Source organism: Sturnira hondurensis, unplaced genomic scaffold, assembly GCF_014824575.4.
Source record: "Sturnira hondurensis isolate 20B ecotype Veracruz unplaced genomic scaffold, ASM1482457v3 Scaffold0020237, whole genome shotgun sequence".
Lineage (NCBI taxonomy): Eukaryota > Metazoa > Chordata > Mammalia > Chiroptera > Phyllostomidae > Sturnira > Sturnira hondurensis.
The window spans coordinates 10,948,588-10,972,355 of NW_028092868.1; the positions used below are offsets into that span (position 1 = coordinate 10,948,588).

A 23,768-nucleotide genomic window follows, 5' to 3' on the forward strand; every position below is an offset into this window, starting at 1 on the left:
AAAACTTCCCATACAAGGGAGCCCTGATAAGGCTGGCAGCTGACTTCTCAGAGGAAACACACAAGCCAGAAGGGAATGGCAATAAATATTCCAAGTGATGAAAACCAAAGGCCTGCAAACAAGACTACTTTACCCATCAAGGCTCCCAATTAAAATGAAAGGTGAAATAAGGAATTTTCCAGACAAAAGAAGGCTGAAAGAATGCACCAGCTCTTCAAGGGATGCTAAAGGGTCTGCTTTAAGAAAAGGAAAAAAAATAGTCAGAGACAGAGAGGGAGGAACACAGGTACTAAGGAAATAGAATGGCAATGAATAAGTACCTATCAATAATAACCTTAAATGTAAATGAATTAAATGCTCCAATCAAAAGACATAGAGTAGTTGAATGAATAAGAAAATCATGACCCACACATATGCTGCCTACAGTAGACCCACCTCAGAACAAGAGACCTACACAGACTGAAAGTGAAGGGCTGGAAAAAAATATTCTAAGCAAATGGACAGGAAAAAAAAAGCTGGGGTAGCAATACTCATATGAGACAAAATAGACTTTAAAGCAAAGGCCATAAAAAGAAACACAGAAGGACACTCTGTAATACTCAAAGGAAGAATACATCAAGAAGACATAAACATTATAAAATACATGCACCAAACATGGGAGTACCCCAAAATATAAGGAAAATATTGGAGGATTTCAAGAAAGGTATTGACAGAAACACACCTATACTAGGGGATTTTAACACGTCACTGTCAAAAATGGGTAGATCTTCCAAACAAAATATCAACAAAGATATTGCAACGTTGAACAATGTCCTAGATCAAATGGACTTAACTGAAATATATATAGAACCTTTCATCACAGAAAGCAAAATACACATTCTTTTCAAATGCACACGGAATATTTTCAAAGATAGACTACATAATAGGACACAAAACAAGTCTCAACAAATTCAAGAAAATTGAAAGCATATCAAGAATTTTCTAAGGCCACGAAGGACTGAAACTAGAACCCAACCTGAAGGAAAAAACTCAAAAACACTCAAATTCATGGAGATTGAATAGAATGCTATTAATGAATGGGTCAAGAATTAGATTAAGGAAGAAATAAAAAAGTTTCTGAAAACAAATGAACTCACAACAATCCAAAACTTATGGGGCACAGTAAAGGCAATTCTGAGAAGGAAGTTCATAGCAATACCTAAATTTTTAGGCCTACCTAAAAAAGACAGAAACATTTCAAATAAGCAATGTAACCACATATCCATAAGAACTGGAGGAACAACAACAAAGACAGACCAGAGCAAGTAGAAGGAAGGAAATAACCAAGATCAGAGCATAATTAACGACATAGAGACTAAAAGAACAATTCTAATAATCAATAAATACAGTAGCTGGTTCTTTGAAAAGATAAACAAAATCAACAAGCCTTTAAGCAGACTCATCAAGAAAAAAAGAGTGGACCCACATAAGCAAAATCAGAAATGAAAGAGGAGAGATTACAACCGATGCCACAGAAATACAAAGAAATAGTAAGAAATTACTATGAAAAACTATATGCCAAGAAATTTAAAAATCTATGGGAAATGGACAAATTTCTAGAAAAACATAATCTTCTAAAACTCAATGAAGAAAAAGCAGAAAGCCTGAACAGAACAACAGCTGATGAGATCAGAACGGTACTCAAAAAACTCCCAGAACACAAAAGCCCTGGACCAGATGGTTTCACAGGAGAATTTTACGAAGCACTTAAGGAAGAGCTAACCCCTATCCTTTGCAGACTATTCCAAAAAATCCAAGAAGACAGAAGACACCCAAACTCTTTTTATGAAGCCAGCATCATCCTAATCCCCAAACCTGATAAAGACACAACAAAGAAAGAAAACTACAGGCCAATATCGCTGATGAACATAGATGCTAATATCCTTAACAAAATATTGGCAAACTGCATTTGGCAATACATTAAAAAATATAAAAAAATAATACACCATGATCAGTTGGGATTCATCCCAGGGATGCAAGGATGGTACAATATTCATAAGTCAATAAATGTAATACACCACATAAACAAAATGAAAAACAAAAGTCACGTGATTGTATCAATAGATGCAGAATAAGCATTTGATAAGGTACAGCACCCATTTATGATAAGAACACTAAATAAAGTGGAAGTTGAGGGAATATTTCTCCACATAATAAAGGCCATATACAAGAGACCTTCAGCCAACATCATACTCAATAGGCAAAAACTAAAAGTTTTCCCACTAAGATCAGGAACATGATGTTCGCTTTCAACACTTCTATTCAACATAGTACTGGAAGTCCTAGCTTTAGAACTCAGACAAGAAAAAGAAATAAATGGCATTTAAATGGGAAAGGATGAAACAAAACTGTCATTGTTTGCAGATGACATGATCATCTACATAGAAAATCCTATAGTCGCCACCAAAAACATACTCAACCTAACAAGTGAATTTGGCAAAACAGTGGGATACAAAGTCAATATTCAGAAATCAAAGGTATCTTTGTGTGCCAACAATGAAATATCAGAAACAGAAATCAGGAAAAAAATCTCATTTTCTATAGCAAGAAGAAAAATAAAGTACCTAGGAATAAACCTAACCAAGGAGGTAAAAGAACTGTACTCAGAAAACTACACAACATCCAGGAAAGAAATTAAGGAAGACACAAACAAATGGAAGCATGTACCATGTTCATGGACTGGAAGAATTAACATCATCAAAATGTCCATTCTACCCAAAGCAATTTATAGATTCAATGCAATCCCTATTAAAGTACCAATGACATATTTCACAGATATAGAACAAACATTTCAAAATTTATATGGAACCATAAACAATCCCAAATAGCCACTGAATTTTGACAAAGAAGAGCAAAGTAGGAGGGCTCACAATACCCGATATCAAACTGTATTACAAGGCCACTGTAATCAAAACAGCCTGGTACTGGCATCAAAACAGACACATAGAGTATTGGAACAGATTCAAAGGCTCAGAAATAGACCCAAGTCTCTATGGTCAACTAATATTTGACAATGGAGTAAAAGTAGCCTCTTCAGTAATGGTGTTGGGAGAAGTACATGCAAAAAAAAAAAAAAAAGAAACTCGAGCAACATGACACCATAAAGGTCCTAGAAGAGAACACAGGCAGGAAAATCTCAGATATTACATGCAACAATATTTTCAGCAATATGTCCCCTGGAGCAAGGGACATAAAGAAAAGAATAAACAAATGGGATCTTATCAAAATAAAAAGCTTCTGCATGGCAAAAGAAAACAGCATTAAAATGAAAAGACAACCAACCATATGGGAAAACATTTTTGTCAGTGATACTTCAGACAAGGTTTGGTCTCCAAAATATGTAAAGAACTCACAACAACTCAAGACAAACAACTCAATTAAAAAAATTGGTAAAGGACTTGACACTTCTCCAAGGAGGACATACAGAGGGCCCAGACACATCTGAAAAGATGCTCAGCATCAATAGCCATCAGAAAGAAGCAAATTAAAACCACAACAAGATACCACTTCACACCAGTGAAAATGGCCATCATAAACAAATCAACAAACCACAAGTGTTGGAGAGAATGTGGAGAAAAGGGAACCCTAGTGCATTGTTGGTGGGAATGTAGACTGCTGTAGCCACTGTAAAAAACAGTATGGAATTTCCTCAGAAAACTAAAAATGAAACTGCCTTTTGACCTGACAATTCCACTGTTGGGATTATACCCTTAGACCCCTGAAACACCAATCCAAAAGAACCTATACACCCCAATGTTCATAGCAGCACAATTTACAATAGGCAAGTGCTGGAAGCAACCTAAGTGCCCATCAGTAAATGAGTGGATTAAAAGTCTATGGTACATTTACACAATGGAATTCTATGCAGCAGAAAGAAAGAAGGAACTCCTACCCTTTGCAACAGTATGGATGGAACTGGAGAGCATTATGCTAAGTGAAATAAGCCAGGCAGTGAAAGACATATCACATGATCTCACCTATAAGTGGAACCTAGTCAACAAAACAAACAAGCAAGCAAAATATAACCAGAGACATTGAAATTAAGAGTAAACTGAGAGTAACTAGAGGGGAGGTGGGAGAGGATAATGGGGTAAAAAGGGGAAGGGTTTCAGCAACGTCTATAAAGGACACATGGACAAAACCAAACGAGGGTAAGATAAATGGTGGGGATGAGTGGGGATGGCTGGGGTCGGGGGGAGGGGTGGAGGGAAAATGGAGACAACTGTACTTGAACAACAATAAAAATGTTTTAAAGCAGAAAGTGATGCTACAGATTTATAGCTTTATAAGTACAGGTGTATTGCCCCAGTAGGTAACCCTATCCATCCCTGGGCAGTGAGAGGGCCACCAGCAACCTAGTCTCTTTCTTCTAATACACCTACCACAGGGCTTTTTAATTTATTTTGTTCCTCCCTACACTTGCTGGGTCACCTACTTACAGAGCCCTTTGGGTGGCATCCTGGCCTCTTCTCTTTGGCAACCTCCCCAATCTCTGGTCCAGGCATCTTGAGGACATCCTTCAGCACTGCAATGTGCATTCTTTGTAGCTTCAGAGGGTGTCCTACCTTTATTCCTGAGATCTGTCCCATGCCCCAGGGTGTTTTTTCTATCTGATTCCTCTGAAAAAAACTTTGTGGACTCTGATGCCTCTTTGGGAAGTGCATCCACATAACCCAATTAACCACACCTTTCTCTTGCCCAGCCAAAATTTTAAAGCTCTTGAACTGTCTCTTTTATATATGTGGCCACTTATAGGATCTTAGTTCTATCCTGGGGAAATTCCTGATTTTTCCTTACAGTTTGAAAGTGTTATATATTTTCTAAGGCATCTGTAAATGTTTTTTACATAAATAACTGGCTCACGATGTTTCCATGACTCCTTTATCCTTTATCAAGTGTATCCTTTGCATGGGAAACATAAGGGCTCTCTTGCTAAGTTCTCTTTTCTGTCCCAGAATGATGTGGAATTTTACTATCAGGGTGGGGACCCTGAATTTTGAGTAACTGCAAGGCTGAAAATTTCTAAATGTGCAAATTTGAGATGATGCTGTGATGGAGATCTCTAATTTCTCTTTTCTCTCTCTTCAGAGATCCAGCAGAAAATTTATCACCAAGCAAGCGATGGGGAAAAGCTTGCAGAGAACCCCAACACCCAGCTAAGCCTTGAACAAGGTGATTGCAAACAAAGACTGATTATGATCTGCTAAGAAGAAAGGAGAAAGGGAGGTGGGCCCTGAGTTCCGAGATGTTTTGAGGAGTCAGGGGGAGAAATGCCGAGGAGCATGGAGAAGGCAGGGAGGGGTGTTCATATGAGAGTCTGAGCAGAAACCGATCCTGCAGTAGTAGCTGTGCTGCGACCAAAGGCTCAATACCAGGACAAAGGAATAGAAAACCCAGTGTGTCAGGAGACCAAATTTAAAAAGAATTGTGACCTGGAAGTGATTGTGAATTAGAGCAAAACAGTAGGAGAAGATCAGTGGGAAGCTGTGATGGGCTAAGAACTGTGGGCACAAGGTCAAATATGAGAGGAGATGCTTGATGATAGAAGAGGGAACTTGTTTAAATGTGGCGGATGCTGTTCAAGAGCAGAAGCATTGAAGGAGATGGGCAGTCATATAATGAGAGAAGAAGGGAAGTGATAAGATGTGCAGGAGAGGATGTATTTTGAGAGAGAGAAGGAAAGGAAATGAAAGACAGGAGAAAGGGGTAAAGGCCACAATGAAACAACCATATTTAGAGCTCACTTATTGAACATTTACCCTGGCAGTTGTGGGCTTGGTGCTCACAGCTGCTTTTGGGGCAACGATATCACTCTCTGCCCATTTGCAGAAAAGGAGACTGAAATCTATAGCGACTGTGTATGCAGGTGGCTCAGGGTCAAATGAGCAGGATGAACCCAGCCTCTCTGAACCCAGGTCCTGTGTTCTTAACCTGTACACTTAACCCTCACAGAAAGGCTGACAAGACAGTAAACACCCATGAAGAGGGAGGGTGTGGTGTGAATTCGGGTGGGGATAGGAGACATGATTTAGTAGGAAGTAAGGTAAGGCCACCATTCAAAGGCATCTCTAAGGACACAAATAGGTTCAGTATGGCCAGGGTTGAACTGAAAAGTCATCTCCAGTATCAAGTGGCTCATTTCAGTAAGATGTCCTGACAGACGTCAAGGATGCAGCTGATGGCAAAAGTCAGGTGGGATCCTCCAGGTTCAGATGGCCTATGTGTTAACACCTAGGGTGAGGGGATCTTCAAGTCCTACTTTGTAGAGATTAAAATGGGATTAGAGGAGAATGGCACAACCCATACTTTGATATCGGTGACAATTCATAAATAGTTCATGGAATGGCAGAAACCTGTTGAACTCTTTCAATTAACAACAGAGCTATACAGTACGTAATCCATCATGTGTAAATGTGATCCAAGTCCAAACTCTCAAGAAGCTTAAACTAATGGCCATTTGCAATTGCTTTGAGTCAAGCACGATAATCTGTGGCTACTAGTGGTGGACTGTTGATGTCGGTCATGTATTGAACTAATACCTGTAAAGCATGGCCTATTTTCTTGGTATGTGTAAAATAAAAGGATTATGATAATATGGTAGATGGCTGTTGAGGGAGTACTTTCAGATCATGAATACCTCTGCAATTTGTTCATTCCATGAGGATGGCTCTGAGATATTTAATGTAGCCAAACATTAAATAGTAGTAAGGCTATTACAGAAAATTTTGACACCCATTATCTTTANTGGCCATTTGCAATTGCTTTGAGTCAAGCACGACAATCTGTGGCTACTAGTGGTGGACTGTTGATGTCGGTCATGTATTGAACTAATACCCGTAAGGCATGGCCTATTTTCTTGGTATGGTACTTTGGTATTTTGGTATTTCTTGGTATTTTTCTTGGTGTAAAATAAAAGGATTATGATAATATGGTAGATGGCTGTTGAGGGAGTACTTTCAGATCATGAATACCTCTGCAATTTGTTCATTCCATGAGGATGGCTCTGAGATATTTAATGTAGCCAAACATTAAATAGTAGTAAGGCTATTACAGAAAATTTTGACACCCATTATCTTTAATACTCAGTTAATTCTATATATCCTCTTGTCTTTTAGTAATTGGTTTTGGGTAATTTTGGATACTCTGTGTCCAAATGGGGATACATTTCTTTACATAATGTTTTTCTTTAGCCAATAGATTATGGCAGAAACAATAGCCTGTTGTTTTACAAACTTGGAGTTTTTACTTAGTAGTTTTGTATGGTTAGACTTTTTTATTTGGACAGCTCAATGAGTAGGTTAAGAATTATCTAGATCTCCAGATATAAGAGGGAGTGACCTATATATTGGATTAGAGAAGATACACAAATGAACTTTATATCCCTTAGGTCTCATTTAAGACTTGGCAGAGAATGTTTGTCTTACTTTATCAAAACTACATAACAAATTCCCAAAAACTTAGTGGCTGTACACAAAACCAGTTTATTGTCTCACAGTTCTGTGGGTTGCAATTCTGGACAGGTGCAATACAGCTCTTGCTGAAAGTCTCACAAAGCTAAAACCAAGCCGTCCACCAGCCTCTACTCTATTTGGGGATTGTGGGAGGATTTATCCAAACTGTTGACAGCATCTAGATCCTTGAGGTTGTAGGACTGAGGTCCCAGTTTTGTTGCTGATTGTTGGCCAGAGATCATTCTTAGCTTCTGAAGGCCACTCACTCTCCTAGGTATATGGCTCCCCAATGTGTGGGGAGCCATGTACAGGTTATCCAGTGATAGCCTGTAGAGTTTTTCTCAATTCTTCTTAATCTTTGAATCTCTGGCATCCAATTAGGACACCAGGTAGAGAAAACTCTACTTTTAAAAGGATTATATAATTAGATTAAGCTCACCAAGATAATATTTCTTTAAAAAATAAATTAAATTAAATTATATTTTATTTTTTGATGCTCATTAAATTCTCTCTCTTTTTTAATTTAATTGGTGTTCAAGTACAGTTTTCTGTCTTTTACTCCCATTTCAGCCCACCCTAAATTCTCTTAGTCCTTTCAGTTTTATTGAGATATAACTGAGACATAACACGGTGTGACTTTAAGGTGTATAGCATAATGGCCAAATTTACATATATTATGAAGTGATACCTACAATAAATTGAGTCAACATCCATCATCTCATATAGTCACTGAAAAAAAAGGAAAAAAGTTTTTTCCTTGTGATGAGATGTTTTCAATTCACTCTCTTAGCAAGCATACTGTACAGCAGTGTTAACTACAGTCATCATATTGTATATTATATTTCTAGCACTTATTTATCTTATAACTGGAAGTTTTTACCTTTTCATGGCCTTTTTTCAATTCCTACCCACTACCTCACATTCCCCACTTCTGGTAACAACAAATCTGACCTTTTTTTTCTGTGAGTTTTACCTTTTGGCAGTTTTGTGTTTTTGAGACTCCACATTTAAGTGAGGTCATACAATATTTGTCTTTCTCTGACTTATTTCACTTAGCTTAATGCCTTAAGGTTCATCCTACTCTCAAAATGGCATGAGTTTTCTTTTTCTTTATGGCTGAAATGCATTTCAGTGTGTGGGTGCATATATGTGTGTGAGTATCACATTTTCTTTAAACATATATTTGTTGATAGACACATAGGTTCTTTCTATTTGTTGGCTGTTGTAAACAATGCTTCACTGAACAAGAGGGTGCTTTATTTCCTCGACATAGCTATTTTGTTTTCTTTGGATAAATACATCACATAGTAGTTCTATTTTGTTTTCTTTGAATAAATGCATCATATGGTTGTTCTATTTTTAATTTTTTGAGGAACTGCCTTACTGTGTTCTACAGTGGCCCCACCAATTTACAATCCCACTTACAGTCCTCAATGGTTCCCTTTTACCTACATCCTCACCAGCATTGTTTATCTCTTATTTTGATAATCTCTTTATCTTAACATCACTTCTGAATTATAACATAACCTAAAAATTGGGGGATATTTCATTGATATTTACAGTCCCTGGTGGTCAGAAAGGAAATCTGAGAGGGTCATTTCAGAATTCTGCCTACCACAATGAGGTTTAAGTAATTCCCCAGAAAATAACTGTCCTAATGAGCTATTGACTTTTCCCAAAAATAATATAGGCTATCCTTATCAACTGAGCATAAATGTACTAAAGATTTGGTTATGTATATATGTAATAAATGGGTTAGGCACTACAAGAAAGTGAGTGATTCCTGTTTTGTTTATTATCTTATGGATCTTGACTTATGCATACCGTAGGTATACTAATGTTCAAATTAACTATAAGTTGATCATGTGTAAAACAATTTTCTAGGAATTCTAAATTATTCCTTCTGAGGACATTGAATCTGTTCATTTCATTTGCATAATGGTTCTCTACTGATTTAATACATAAGGGGGTTTAAAAGAAAGTAAAGCAAAGGAAAGGAAATAAAAGGAAAGAAAGAAGTTGTTTTTTAGATAATGGTCTGAAAGTAACATTTAGTGATTGGGACACAGGAAATTTTAGGTATTTTACTCTTTTTTATAGAAATATTATCAAATGTATGGTTTATTTTGATGTGTCACAAGGTCCCCATTGAAACCCAGAGTCATCATCTGTGAAGCTTCATGATATATTAAGATATGTGCAACAGTTAGAATCATAGTGAGAGCACAAAGAGGAAGTGGAGTTCTATCAGTGGGAGACTGCAGCTTTGGCAAAGACAGGTTCATGACAAAAAGTGAAGAGGCCACTACATTTAGTCATAAGTGTGAATGGTGTCCTGAATGTGAATGGAGCATAGAGTTCATACACCAAGCAGAAACTAAAAAGGGGACATATGATCAATTACATGGTAATAATTGACTCCAGGTTATATACTAAAAATGGTTTTCTTTCTCAAATTGACAAGATATCAAATAGCTCCATGAAGTTTTTGGAGTGGGATTCAAGACTAAGTGTGACCAAATATCTTTTCACAAATGGGTTATTGTCTAATGGGCCAAAATTCATTGTAGTCTTTGGGACTAGCTTGGATATGAGACTTACCTCCTTCAATTTGCTTTTGATCGCTTTCTTCTAACACTCAAGAAACACAGGAAAATCAGGAAGAAGCACATATGAGCTGGGATGTTTTATGATAGATAAGAGAGTGAGAGTAATTGAAGTAGTAAAATAAGCACATTCACAGAATATTTGCTAGATGCTGCACCTCCTAAGACAATGTCTAACTTTTTTATACCTAATTTGAAACATATGTTTAAATGATAAAATAAATTCAAGAATAAGAACTCATGAAACATGCCAAAGCTCAAGTAGTTGTTAGGACAGTTCACTTGGCAGTGGATCAGGAAGATAACCTGAAGTGGGCACAAGAGGCTGGAGAATTATCCCTGTTGGTCCAACAGTCTCACAGGACACTTCAGCAAGTCTTCAGTGATCTTGGTGGGAACTCCATTTTAAAGGGATATCCCATATGCAATATCTGAAGCAAAAAAAAAAGTAGGATTCATTGCTCACTAAGCAAGGTGCATGGTGGGAGGAGACAGTGTATTTACTGAACACAATTGAAAAAAAACCATGAACTGATGACTTTATAAAGACTTTTCGGAAGTATGTGTTTCAGGGACTGCAGACTTTCAGAAACAGGAATGATTCTGAACAGGTTAAATTTAGCCATAGATGCAGGCTTTCCGGAATGTGGTTGTTGCTGATCGGCTGATTTTCAGAAATGTACAGCTGCAACTGATTAGCTGGCTTTAAATGTGGTTGGAGATGTAAATAGGCATTAGCCAATTGGGATGAATTTAAACGCGATCTCATACTTTTATAATTTTCAAGGAATGATTAGTTTCTCTTCTTGTAGAAAAACACAATCTTTTAATTTTATTCTTGTGGCTACAAATAGAAAAATAAAAGTAGAGGAAGTCAAATTGGGTGCAAACAATGGGTATAACATGGCTCTGTTAGAGCTCAGGTGTGATTGTTGGAGCAGGTATACTTTCACCTTAGCTCAGAATATCAGTGTGCCACACAGGAGCACCGGGAATTCTTCCCCAGTCATTGTCTCAGGATTCATGGAGAGTAAGTTTCTTGTTTCTCTTTAGTTTCTTGTGAACTAGAAGCTCCTCAAATGAGTAGAGAAGGAGAATCTGAAGAGCTTACCTGTAGCCTACTACCCTATGATGAACAAGGTAAGCATGTCTTAAGGAAACAGGGTTAAGATAAAGAGAAAAGACAAAAGAAGAAAAAAAAGGAGAATTAAAGGAAGATTCAGATATAGAGAGGGTTAATATTATATTTCAGAGGAAGAAGTAGCAAAACCAAATCCACAAGGGTACCAAAAATAGGGTCACTGGGCATAAGATAAGATTTTTTCATAAATTATGATTTTGCCTAGAATCAGAGCAACCAGCACATGCACATGGAAATGAGAAGTGTTCCTGCGTTATGTGCTTCTCAAAAGATGTGCCAGGAGGTCTGGAGCCAAGGACTGAAAGGAGTCAAGGTGAGATGCTGCATGAGGGTCATGGCATGAGGGCAGGTCCGTAGTTACCCAGGACCCCAGGTGGAGTGTGACTGGCAGTCTAGCCATTCCACTATGCTGTTCTCTGCCTTTTTCTTGATGTGGCCTTTTGGGGAGGATCAAGGTGTGAAGAGATCATTATGTTTAAAGTCATGTTTACACGTAGCTGTCCATTTCTCCCAACACCATTTGTTGACGAGGCTATCTTTACTCCATTTTATGTTACTGCCCCCTCTGTCAAATATTAATTGACTTTAGAGAGTTGGGTTTATTTCTGGGCTCTCTGTTCTATTCCATTGGTCTATGTGCCTGTTTTTATGCCAGTACCAGGCTCTTTTGATTACAGTGGCCTTGTAATATAGTTTGATATCAGGTATTGTGATCCCTCCTACTTTGTTCTTCTTTCTCAAAATTGCGGCTGCTATTCATGGAAAAGGGGACCCTAGTTCACTGTTGGTGAGATTGCAGACTGGTACAACCATTATGGAAAACAGTATGGAGTTTTCTCAGAAAACTAAAAAGGGACCTGCCTTTTGACCCAGCAATTCCACTGCTGGAATTATATCCTAAGAACCCTAAAACACCAATCCAAAAGAACCTATGCACTCCAATGTTCATAGCAGCACAATTTACAATAGCCAAGAGTTGGAAGCAACCTAGGTGCCCATCAGTAAATGAATGGATCAAAAAAATATGGTACATATACACAATGGAATTCTATGCAGCAGAAAGAAAGAAGGAGCTCCTACCCTTTGCAACATCATGGATGGAACTAGAAAGCATTATGCTGAGTGAAATAAGGCAGGTGTTGAAAGACAAATACCATATGATTTCACCTTTAACAGGAACTTAAACAACAAAACAAACAAGCAGACAAAATAAAAACAAAGACCCTGAAACAGAGAACAGGAGGCCAGCGACCAGAGGGGAGAGGAGAGGGAATTTCAGGGGAAAAGGGGGAGGGATTTAGAGGAACTAGTATAAAGGACACATAGGCAACAACTAAGGGGAGTGGAAATGAGAGGGAGGTGGGGAGCACGGCGGGGTGGGCTGGGATGGGAGTAAAAGACAGAAAACTGTACTTGAAAAATAATTAAATAAAAAAAAATCATGTTTAACAGGACGGGCACTGTTAATTATAAATGGATGGTGTAGTGGAAATACACTCTTAAGTGGCGGTATCTAGTTCGCTACATTGGTATATTAGTAATAACACACATTGAATTTATGCGGTCATTTCCATGGGTGTCACACCCAATAATCTATGGAACCCAAGAAAACAAGGTGTACTTCTGCTAGTAGATGTGTCATTTTTTCACAACCTTACCAAGACCTTAGAGACAACTGATTCTGCCACTTAATTGTCAGGAGGGGAGACTTCCAATCAACTGCTCTTAACCCAGAATGTATATTTGGTGGATGTCCTCCACATGTCACAGATTTATGTAGTATTTTCCTACAAACTTTTTGCCATATGATGTTATTTAATTCTCACAAAAATTTTAGGACCTAGGCAGGATAGGGTGCTTGTTTCTATCCATAAGTGAATTTAATTATGTAGGTATTGAGCTTCTTTTTATTCCAATTTTTTTATTTAATTATTTTTCAAGTACAGTTTCTGTCTATTACTCCCATCCCATCCCACGTCCCCCCTCCCTCTCATTTCCACCCTTCTCAGTTGTTGTCCATGTATCCTTTATATATGTTCCTCTAAATCTCTCCCCTATTTCCCCTGAAATTCCCTCCCCTCTCCCCTCTGGTCACTGTCAGCCTTTAAACTTCCACTGAGTTAAAAACAAACAAACAAACAAACAAACAAACAAAAAAGGTAGGCACAGGCTTCATCCTGGACTTATCAATTCAGGAGATTTTTAGTTTCTTCAAAAGGAAGAGAAAATTGATAACAAAACAACTTTATAAACTCACTCCTATAGTATAAATCATGCTAGGACTGGTAATTTTTAGCTATTAACTTCTGTTTCCTTACATCTACCTCTTTTTCTAGATAATGTGGGTCTTGGAAAAAACTCTACTTTGGGAACACTCAAGAGGAAAAGAAGTAAGAGTACATAAATTTTACTTGTTTTTTTGATGTTAAAATGAGGTTACTAGTGCCTGGGTTTTATTATCATAATAATAAGTGAAAATAATATGATGGTCCCACAAAAATATCCATATCCTAATCACTGGAACCTATAATGCATTTTCTTCCATGGCAAAAGGGATTTCACAGATATAAGAAATCTAGGGACTTGAAAGAGAGGGTTTGTTATAGACATCTGTGTGCCACCAATATAACCAATTGGCATTAAAAACTGGAGAACAGTTTCTGGCTGTGGAGAGAGGGAGGAATGAGTGTGGGAGATGCATGGAAATACAAAATTAGTGGCTTTGAAGATGGAGAAAATGAACAAAGATGAACAAATGAACAAATGAACAAAGATATGGGTGAATTGTAGAATTTGGAAAAGTTATGGAAATAGCTTCTCCTCTACAATCTCCAGGAAGGAATAAAGGCCTACATAAACCTTTGTTTTAGTGCAGAGAGACACTTGAGACTCTTGAGAAAGAAAATAAAGTTGGAAGTATGATGTGCCTTCTATAGCAGTATAAAAGCTGATTCAAAACTGTACTACAAGGATACAGTAAACAAAACAGTATGGTACTAGCACCAAAACAGACATATAGATTAATGGAACAGCATAGAGATTCCAAGAATAAACATACATATTTAAAAAAATTTAAAGAAAGGTAATTTCCTGTAGTCTTCCACATTGACACACAGTAAAATATAACTATGATCAACCTCACACTTCTACACTGGTGGTTATAAACTGGGACATCAAACAAAGCTGATCTATATGTACTAATGATTTGTTTATGTAAGAAAATATAGCAGTTGAGTTAGGCACTAAAGAGAAGTAAGGTATCCCTATTTTGTTTATTTGCAGAGATGCTGATTTATGCATACTGGAATTATACTAGTATTTAGATTAACTATAAATTGATCATATATAAAGGAATTTTTCCAGGAATTCTAAAGTTATTTCTTCTTTAGAACATTAAATCTGTTCATTTCATTTGCACACTAGATCCCTATTGATTTAATGCATAGAGGGGCTAAAAGAAAAGTGCTTTTTTCATTGTTTTTTAAATATAGTTGTCCCCATTCCCTCCCCCCCCCATTACTCTCTCTTGCCCTACTTATCCCCACATCCCACATTCAATCCTCCACCCCCATTGTCTTTGTCTATGGGTCCTTTATACATGTTCCTTGATGAACCAACTCCTCTTTTCCCCTATTTTCCCCTTTCCTCTCCCCTCTGGTTATTGTTGGTTTGTTCCTTATTTCCATGTTTCTGGTTCTATTTTGCTTGCTTGCTTGTTTTGTTGATTAGGTTCCACTTATAGGTGAGATCACATGGTATTTGTCTTTCACTGCCTGGCTTATTTCACTTAGCTTAATGCTCTCCAGTTGCATCCATGCTGTCAACTGTGTAAATGTACCATAGTTTTTTGATCCACTTATTTACTAGTGTGCACTTATGTTCTTCCCAGTACTTGGCAATTGTAATTTGCACTGCTATGAACATAAGAGTGCATAGGTTCTTTTGGACTGGTGTTTCAGGATTTTCAGGGTATAATCTTAGCACTGGAATTGTTAGGTCAAAGTACAGTTCCATTTTTTTACTTTTCTTTTAAAATTTTTCTACATATATTTTATTAATTGTGTTAGTACAGTTGTCCCATTTTCTGCACTTTATTCCCCTCCACCCTGTATACCCACTCCCACCCAAATTCCCCCCCGCCTATAGTTCCTGTCCATGGGTCATACATATAAGTTCTTTGGCTTCTACATCCTATATTATTCTTAACCTCCCCCTGTCTATTTTCTACCTACCATTTATGCTACTTATTCCCTGTAACTTTTTACCTGTAACTCCACCTCTACCTCCCCTGCTGCTAACCCTCCTTGTGATCTCCATTTCTGTGATTCTGTTCCTGTTTTAGTTGTTTGCTCAGTTTGTTTGTGTTTTTTTTAGGTTTGGTTGTTGATATTTGTGATTTTGTTGTCATTAAACTGTCCATAGTTTTGATCATCTTTTTCTTAGATAAGTCCCTTTAAGATTTCATGTAATAAGGGCTTGGTGATGATGAACTCCTTGAACTTGACCTTACCTGGGAAGCACTTTATCTGCCCTTTCATTCCAAATGAGAGCTTTGCTGGACAGAGTAATCTTGGGTGTATGTCCTTGCTTTTCATGACTTTGAATATTTCTTTCCAGCCTCTTCTTGCCTGCAAGGTTTCTTTTGAGAAATCAGCTGACAGTCTGATGGGAACTCCTTTATAAGTGACTCTCTCCTTTTTTCTTGCTGCTTTTAAGATTCTCTCTTTCTTCTTCTCTTTAATCTTGGGTGATGTAATTATAATACGCCTTGGTATGTGCTTCCTTGGGTCCAACTCATTTGGGACTCTGAGCTTCCTGGACTTCCTGAAAGTCTATTTCCTTTGCTAGACCGGAAGTTCTCCTTCCTTATGTTTTCAAATAAGTTTTCAATTTCTTGCTCTTCCTCTTCCCCTTCTGGCACCTCTATGATCCAGATGTTGGAACGTTTAAAGTTGGCCCAGAGGTTTCTAAGCCTCTCCTCATTTTTTTTTTGAATTCTTGTTTCTTATTCTGTTCTGGTTGACTGTTTATTCCTTCTTTCTGGTCCAAACCATTGATTTGAGTCCTGGTTTCCTTCCTGTCACTATTAGGTCCCTGCACATTTTCTTTTATTTCACTTTTCATAGCCTTCACATTTTCCTCTATTTTGTGATCATGCTCAGTCAATTCTGTGAGCATTCTGATCACCAGTATTTTGAACTATGTGGCTGATAGGATGGCTATCTCTTCTTTGTTTAGCTGTATTTTTTTCTGGAGCTCTGATCTGTTCTTTCATTTGGATCTTTTTTTTTTTTTTGGCCTGGGCATACCTGTTACATAGTAAGGGGCAGAGCCTTAGTTATTCCCAACAGTGGGGCTGCCCAGGTTGCAGCATTGTGTTACTGTATGTGGGGGAGGGGTCCAAGAGGGAACAATGCCACTTGTTCAGCTCTCTCCTGGCTTTCAGTCACTTCACCTGCTACCCACAAGCAAATTGGGGTGTTCTGGTGATGGTTCCCAAGTGGGTGGGTTTTTGCACATTTTAATACCCTGTGGGTTTCTCCAATGAACCTTCCTGTGAGGCTGGGAGTTTATTCTGCCACCTCAACCCTCATAAGTTTTTCAGAGGTTTTGAGGCTTTATTTCCCTGCACTGGAACCCTGGGTTGATCAGTCTGTCTTGCTTCCTGGTTGTTCCTCCCAGTTTATCTGCAGATGTGGGACTGCACACTCTGCCACCCGCCACCTCACCTGGTTTGTCAGCTGTGCCTTGCCCACCTCCATCCTCCAGTTCCTGCCTTGCCATGAGTCCTCTCCACCTGGATGCCTGTGTCAGCTCCTCCTACCAGTTGTGATGAATATTTCTTCTTTAACTCCTTGGTTGTTGGACTTCCATACAGTCTGATTTTCTGTCAGTTCTGGTTGTTTTTTGTTTTTAAATTAGTTGTTGTCCTTCTTTTGGTTATGCAAGGAGGCACAGTGTACCTACTTATGCCTCCATTTACCTGGAAGTCCTGTTTACAGTAATTTCTTATAATCCTTTGTATCTCTGTGGTATCAGTTGTAATCTTTTCTTTCATTTCTTATTTTGTTTATTTGGGTCCTCTCCCTTTTTTTTTTCTGGATGAGTCTGCTTAAAGGTTTGTCAATTTTGTTTATCTTTTCAAAGAACCAGATACTGGAATTATTGATCCTTACAGTTGTATTTTTAAGTCTCCATGTCATTTAATTCTTCTCTGATCTTGGTTATTTCTTTCATTCTAGTCCCTCTGGGCTTTGTTTTTTTGTTGTTGTTGTTGCTCCTCCAGTTCATGTAGTTATAGTGTTAGGTTTATTATTTGAAATGTTTCTATCTTTTTTTAGAGAGGCCTGTATCCCCATGAACTTCCCTCTCAAAACTGCCTTTGCTGTGTGCCATTGCTTTTGGGATGTTGTGGGTTCGTTTTCATTTGTTTCCAGAAACTTTTTTATTTCTTCCTTGATCCTATAATTAATCTATTCATTATTTAATAGCATGCTATTCAATCTCCATGAATTTGAGTATTTTTTAGTTTTTTCTTTCAGGTTGGGTTCTAGTTGCAGTCCCTTGTGGTCTGAGTAAATGCTCAATATGATTTCAATTTTCTTGAATTTGTTGAGTCCCATTATGGTTTTGTTTCCCATTATGTGGTCTATCTTCGAAAATGTTCCATGTGCATTTGAAAAGAATGTATATGTTGCTTCTTTGGGATGAAAGGCTCTCTATATATATCAGTTAAGTCCATTTGATCTAGGGCATTGTTCATTGCCACAATATCCTTGTTGATATTTTGTTTGGAAGATCTATTCATTTTTGACAGTGGGGTGTTAAAATCCCCTAGTATAAGTGTGTTTCAGTCTATCATCTTCTTGAAGTCCTCTAAGGTTTTTCTTATAGATTTGGGTGCTCCTGTGTTGAATGCATATGTTTACAATGTTTATGTCTTCTTGATGGATTCTTTCCTTGAGTATCATGAAGTATCCTTCAGTGTCCCTTTTTATGGCTTTTGTTTTGAAGTCTATTTCATTTGATATACATATTGCTACTCCAGCTTTTACCTCTGTTCCTTTGTGGAATATTTTTTCCAGTCCTTCTCCTTTAGTCTGTGTAAGTCTTTTGTTCTGAAGTGGGTGTCCTGTAGGCAGCATATGCGTGAGTCATGTTTTCGTATCCATTTAGTTACCCTATGTATTTTGATTGGAGCATTTAACCTATTTAAATTTATAGTTATTATTGATAGGTACTTATTCATTTTTTCCTCCTTTGCACCTGTGTTCCCCTCTCTTTCACTCTTTCTTCATCTTCTTAAAGCAGTCTCTTTAGTATATCTTGCAATACTGGTTTGGTGGAGGTGTATTCTTTTAGCCTCTTTTGTCTGGGAAACTCCTTATTTTGCCTTTCATTTTAATTGAGAGCCTTGCTGAATAGAGTAGTTAGTTGCAGACCTCTGGTTTTCATTACTTGGAATATTTCTTGCCATTCCCTTCTGGCTTGGAGTGTTTCCATTGAGAAGTCAGCTGCTAGCCTTATCAGGGCTCCCTGGTATGTTACTTCCTGTTTTCCCCTTGCTGCCTTTAAGATTCTCTCTTGTCTTTGAGTTTTTGCCATTTTAATTTTGATGAGTCTTGGAGTGGGCCTCTTTGGGTTCATCTTGATTGGGACCCTCTGTGCTTCCTGAATTTCCGTGGCTTTTTTCCTCTCCAGGTTAAGGAAGTTTTTTGTCATTATTTTTTCAAACCATTTTTTATCCTTTGTTCTTTTTCTTCTCCCTCTGGTATTCCTATGATTTGAATGTTGTTGCGGCTAATGTTGTTCTCGAGTTCCCTTAAGATATCCTCATATTTTTTAAGTCTTTTTCATGCTGTTGCTCTACCTAGTTATTTCTTTCTGCCTTGTCTTCCAGCTCACTATCTTGGTTCTCAGCTTCATCCAGAGTGCTTGTGATTCCTTCTAGTTTTTTTTTTAAATTTCAGATATTGTATTCTTCATTTCTTCCTAGTTCCTGTGTATAGTTTCTATTTTCTTTTTTATGCTGTTGTAGTTCCCACTCAGTTCTTTGTAGTTCTCTTTGAGTTCCTTGAACATCTTTATAACCATTATTTTGAATTCTACCCGTGATAGTTTACTTGCTTCCATTTCATTTAGCTCTTTTACTGGGGATTCTTCCATTCCTTCCGTGAACCCTTTCATTCCTTTCAAGAACACTTGCAGGTTCTTTCTTTTTCTCCCCATTTTAGTTGACTGTTTTTGTTTGTTGCTGCATTTCTGGGTCTATGCTTTGCCAGCTGTCTTCAGGGGAGGGAATTTTTGTGGTTGGGGTTCTGTGGGGCTCAGTAGTATGTTCTCTCTGATCTCCTTGTCTGGATGCTCTAGGGTTGCCCTTTCGTCCATTTGTGCAGGCTCTCTTGTTGTGCTAGGGCTTTACTTTGGTGGCTTCTTTGTTGGTGGGTTCTCCTCACAGTGGGCTTCCTGGTAGTGACAACTCCTACCTTGTCTTGTATGCTTTGTACAGGTGTTGGTTAACACAGTTGTATTACCAGACAATGAAACCTATGCCAGCAAATCAACAACAACAAAACCCTTCCACATCAGCAATCTCAACCACAATTGAGTAAAAATTATTGAAGGTGAAGAGAGATTGTAGATATTATAAGATATGACAAAGGGTATATGAGATGACTAAAAGAGAGGAAAATGTTATTGAGTGATAAGAGGAAGGAGAATTGATAAGAGTTGGGGTAGAACTGTGGTGAAGAAAGGGAGAGAAAAAATTTAAAATGTAAGTAAAACATGAAAGGGTGATGAAAGCAATGGGGTAAGAAAAGGGGAGAGTATACTGTGAAGTTTGAAGTAAAATTGAAAAGGCACTGGACAACCAGGAGCAGAATTGCAGAAAAAAAACACAGTAGGGTTGATAGCAATGACAGCTGAATGAGGTTTAATAAAGGTAAAATGGGTATAAGAATATTGTAGCAAAGTGAAAAGTAAGATATCTACAGTAAAGATAAATGATTTTGAGAGGGTAGTGGAAGAAAACTAATAAGAGTAAGGAGTAACACCCAGAGAGAGGGGGAAAGAAAAAGAGAGAGAGAACACACAATGAAATAAAATTCCTCACTCAACTGATCAGGGGCAGGGGGAAGGCAAAATGGAGTAAGAAGTATTCTATGGGATTTAAAGTACACACAAATAATGTACAAATAGAAGTTCCTTTGGAAATACAGAAATAACCATGATATTTCACTCAACTAGCCACTGTTGATAAAGGGTGGAAAAGAAATAAGACTCATAAGAGGGGAAAAATAATGTGGGCTGACTTAAGAAAGAAGAGCTCTTATGTGAGTTTAGATGGAGGAGAAATAGAGTAAGGGATAGAAACTTGGCATAGTATGAGAGAAGTTAAAGTTTATACCAGCCATAATAAAACTCAGGAAGATGGCAAAATGGATTAACACCAGGGAAGGGTGGTGTGTGGAATTTGGAATAACAATAGCATGATTAGAAATATATAATCTGGCCCTGGCTGGTGTAGCTCAGTGGATTGAGCGCGGGCCTGTGAACCACACGATCGCAGTTCAATTCCCAGTCAGGGCACATGCCTGGGTTGCAGGCCAGTTCCCAGCAGGGGACTCACGAGAGGCAACCATACATTGATGTTTCTCTCCTTCTGTCCTTACCTTCCTCTCTAAAGATAAATAAATTAAAAATCTAAAAAAAAAAAGAAATATATAATCTGAATTAAAGAATAAAAAGCAAAAGACCAAGAGTAGTGAGTTATTTGGAACATGAGGGAAGTGACAGAAGAAAAATTAAAATGCAATATGAAAGAGAGAACAAAAACAAAATAAACAATAAAAACAAACAAAACTAAAAATGAAAAGATAAAAAGACAAGAGAAGAAAAAAAGGAGAATTAAAGGAAGACTCATATATAGCGAGGATTAATATATTTCAGAGGAAGAAGTAGCAAAACAAAATCCACAAGGGTACCAAAAATAGGGTCACTGGGGCATATGATAAGACTTTTCATAAATTATGATTTTGGGCCAGAATCAGAGCCACCAGCACATGGAAATGAGAAGTGTCCCTGCGTTATGTGCTTCTCAAAAGATGTGCCAGGAGGTCCGGAGCCAAGGACTGAAAGGAGTCAAGGTAAGATGCTGTGTGAGGGTCATGGCATGAGGGTGGGTCCATAGTTACCCAGGACCCCAGGTAGAGTGTGACAGGAGGTCCAGTCCATCTTACTATGCTGTTCTCTGCTTTTCTTGACCTGACCCTTAAAGGAAGAGCAGGGAGTTAAGAGATAATTATAGTCATGTTCAACAGGACGAGCACTGGAATTATATATGGATGTTGTAGAAATACAACTTAAAATGGCAACATCTAGTTTGCTGCATTACTATATTAGAAATGACATCTTAATTTTATGCAGTTATTTCCATTGCTGTCATACCTAAAATCTATGGAACCCAAGAAAACAAGATGTTCTGGTACTTCTCCTAGTAAGACAATAGTGTCATTTTTTTCAGAACCTTACAAAGACTTTAAAGACAACTGATCATGCTACTTAATTGTCAGTAGGGGAGACTTCCAATAAATTACTCTTAACCCAGCTCAAATTTTTGATGGATATACTCTGCATGTGTCTAATTTATGTAGCATTTTATTATCAACTTTTTGCCATATGATGTTATTTAATTCTCACAAAAAATTTAAGACCTAAACAGGATTGGGCACCTATTCCTATCTGTGAGTAACTAGAAATAAGTAGGCGTTTAGGAATATTTTTAAAGTTCCATTGAGTGAAACAAACAAACAAAGGAATACCCAGGGCTCATCCTGGACTCCTACTTCTTAATTCAGGAGGTTTTTAGTTCCTTCAGAAAAAAGAGTATAATGATAAACAAACAACTAAACTCACTCCTGCTATAGTATGAATCATCCTAGGATTGGTAACTTTTAGCTATTAATTTCTGTTTCCTCATATCTTTTCCTAGATACTGTGCATATTGGAAAGAACTCTACTTTGGGAAAACTCAAGAGGAAAAGAAGTAAGAGTGCAGAAGATTTTACTTGTTTTTGATGTTAAAATATGGTTATTAATGCCCAAGTTTCATTATTATAATAATAAGTGAAAATAATATGATGGTCCCACAAAAATATGCATATCTTAATCACTGAGACCTGTACTGCATTTACTTCTGTGGCAAAGGGATTCTACAGATATAATAAGTAGGGATCTGGAAAGGAGAGTTTATTTTAGACGTCTGTATGCCACTGATATAATCAATTGGCATTAAAACTGAAGAACAGTTTCTGGCTGTGGAGAGATGGGGAAGTGGCCTTGGGAAAGGCAGAAAAATGCAAAATTAGTGGCTTTGAAGATGGAGAAAATGAACAAAGATATGGGTGAATTGTAGAATTTGGAAAAGTTATGGAAATAGCTTTGCCCCCACAGTCTTCAGGAAGAAATAAAGGCCTTGAAATAGCCTTGAAAAGGTACTCTGAGGTATGTGGAAATGTCACAGAGAATTGCCTCTGCATGTGTCTATTCAGTTTTTCTGTCACCCTTTACTGAGGGTACTGGTACTGTTTTTTCCAGTTGTACATATATATTTTTGCATGCTCTTCGTTCTTTTTATTGTGCAGTCATCTCTATAGTAAGACTTATGAAATTATCATTTTCAAACATCCAAAAATGTCTCAGCATTGGCTGAACATACATAAAAGAGTGATGTATGTTTACTGATAGACAGGTTTTAAAAAAAATTTTTCTTTGTAAAATGATAATCGTATGGTTCCAAAATTAGATTATATAAAAAAAATAGACATTGAAAACTTGAACTCCGGTTTCTTCCAGAGCCTACTTTGCGCCTTCATTCTACCCTGAACACCTATGTTATTTGTTTTTATTTGTTTCTTGTTTATCCAACTACTGTTTGCACAGAAGTGAACAAAAAGAAAAAATATATATGTTCCTCTCTTTAAAGGTGTACTTTCTACAAATAGAATCTTTTTATTTCTCTCTACTTCTGTTTTCCTCTTTTTAATATATTTTATTGATTATGCTACTACAGTTGTCCCATTTCTGTCCTCATTCCTCTCCACACTGCACACTCTTTCCTACCCACATTCCCCCCTTTAGTTCATGTCCATGTGTCATAAGTTCTTTAGCTTCTACATTTCCCATAATATTCTTGCCCCCCTCTGTCTATTTTTCTACCTACCATCTATGCTACTTATTTTCTGTACCTCTTCTCCCTCTCTCCTCCTCCCACTCCCCTGTTGCTAACCCTCCATGTGATTTCCATTTCTGTTGTTCTGTTCCTGTTCTAGTTGTTTGCTTAGGTTGTTTTTGTTTTTGTTTCAGGTATGGTTGTTAATAATTGTGAGTTTGCTGTCATTTTACTGTACATGTTTATTATCTTCTCTTTCTTAGATAAGTCCCTCTAACATTTCATATAATAAGGGCTTGGTGATGATGAACTCCTTTAACTTGACCTTATCTGAGAAGCACTTTATCTGTCCTTCCATT

The 23,768-nt window shown here is 37.5% G+C and overlaps 1 protein-coding gene across 3 annotated transcripts in view; it reads left to right on the plus strand.

Annotated features, from left to right (window-relative positions):
• Window positions 1-23,768, plus strand: part of SP140 (SP140 nuclear body protein) — a 118,900-nt gene that overhangs the window by 73,675 nt on the left and 21,457 nt on the right. For all 3 annotated transcript variants that reach the window (XM_037029326.1, XM_037029327.1, XM_037029329.1), the window contains 4 exons: window positions 11,443-11,550; window positions 13,574-13,627; window positions 21,284-21,385; window positions 22,231-22,284. In XM_037029326.1, the coding sequence (XP_036885221.1) occupies window positions 11,443-11,550; window positions 13,574-13,627; window positions 21,284-21,385; window positions 22,231-22,284 (318 nt within the window). The remainder of the gene's footprint in view (window positions 1-11,442; window positions 11,551-13,573; window positions 13,628-21,283; window positions 21,386-22,230; window positions 22,285-23,768) is intronic.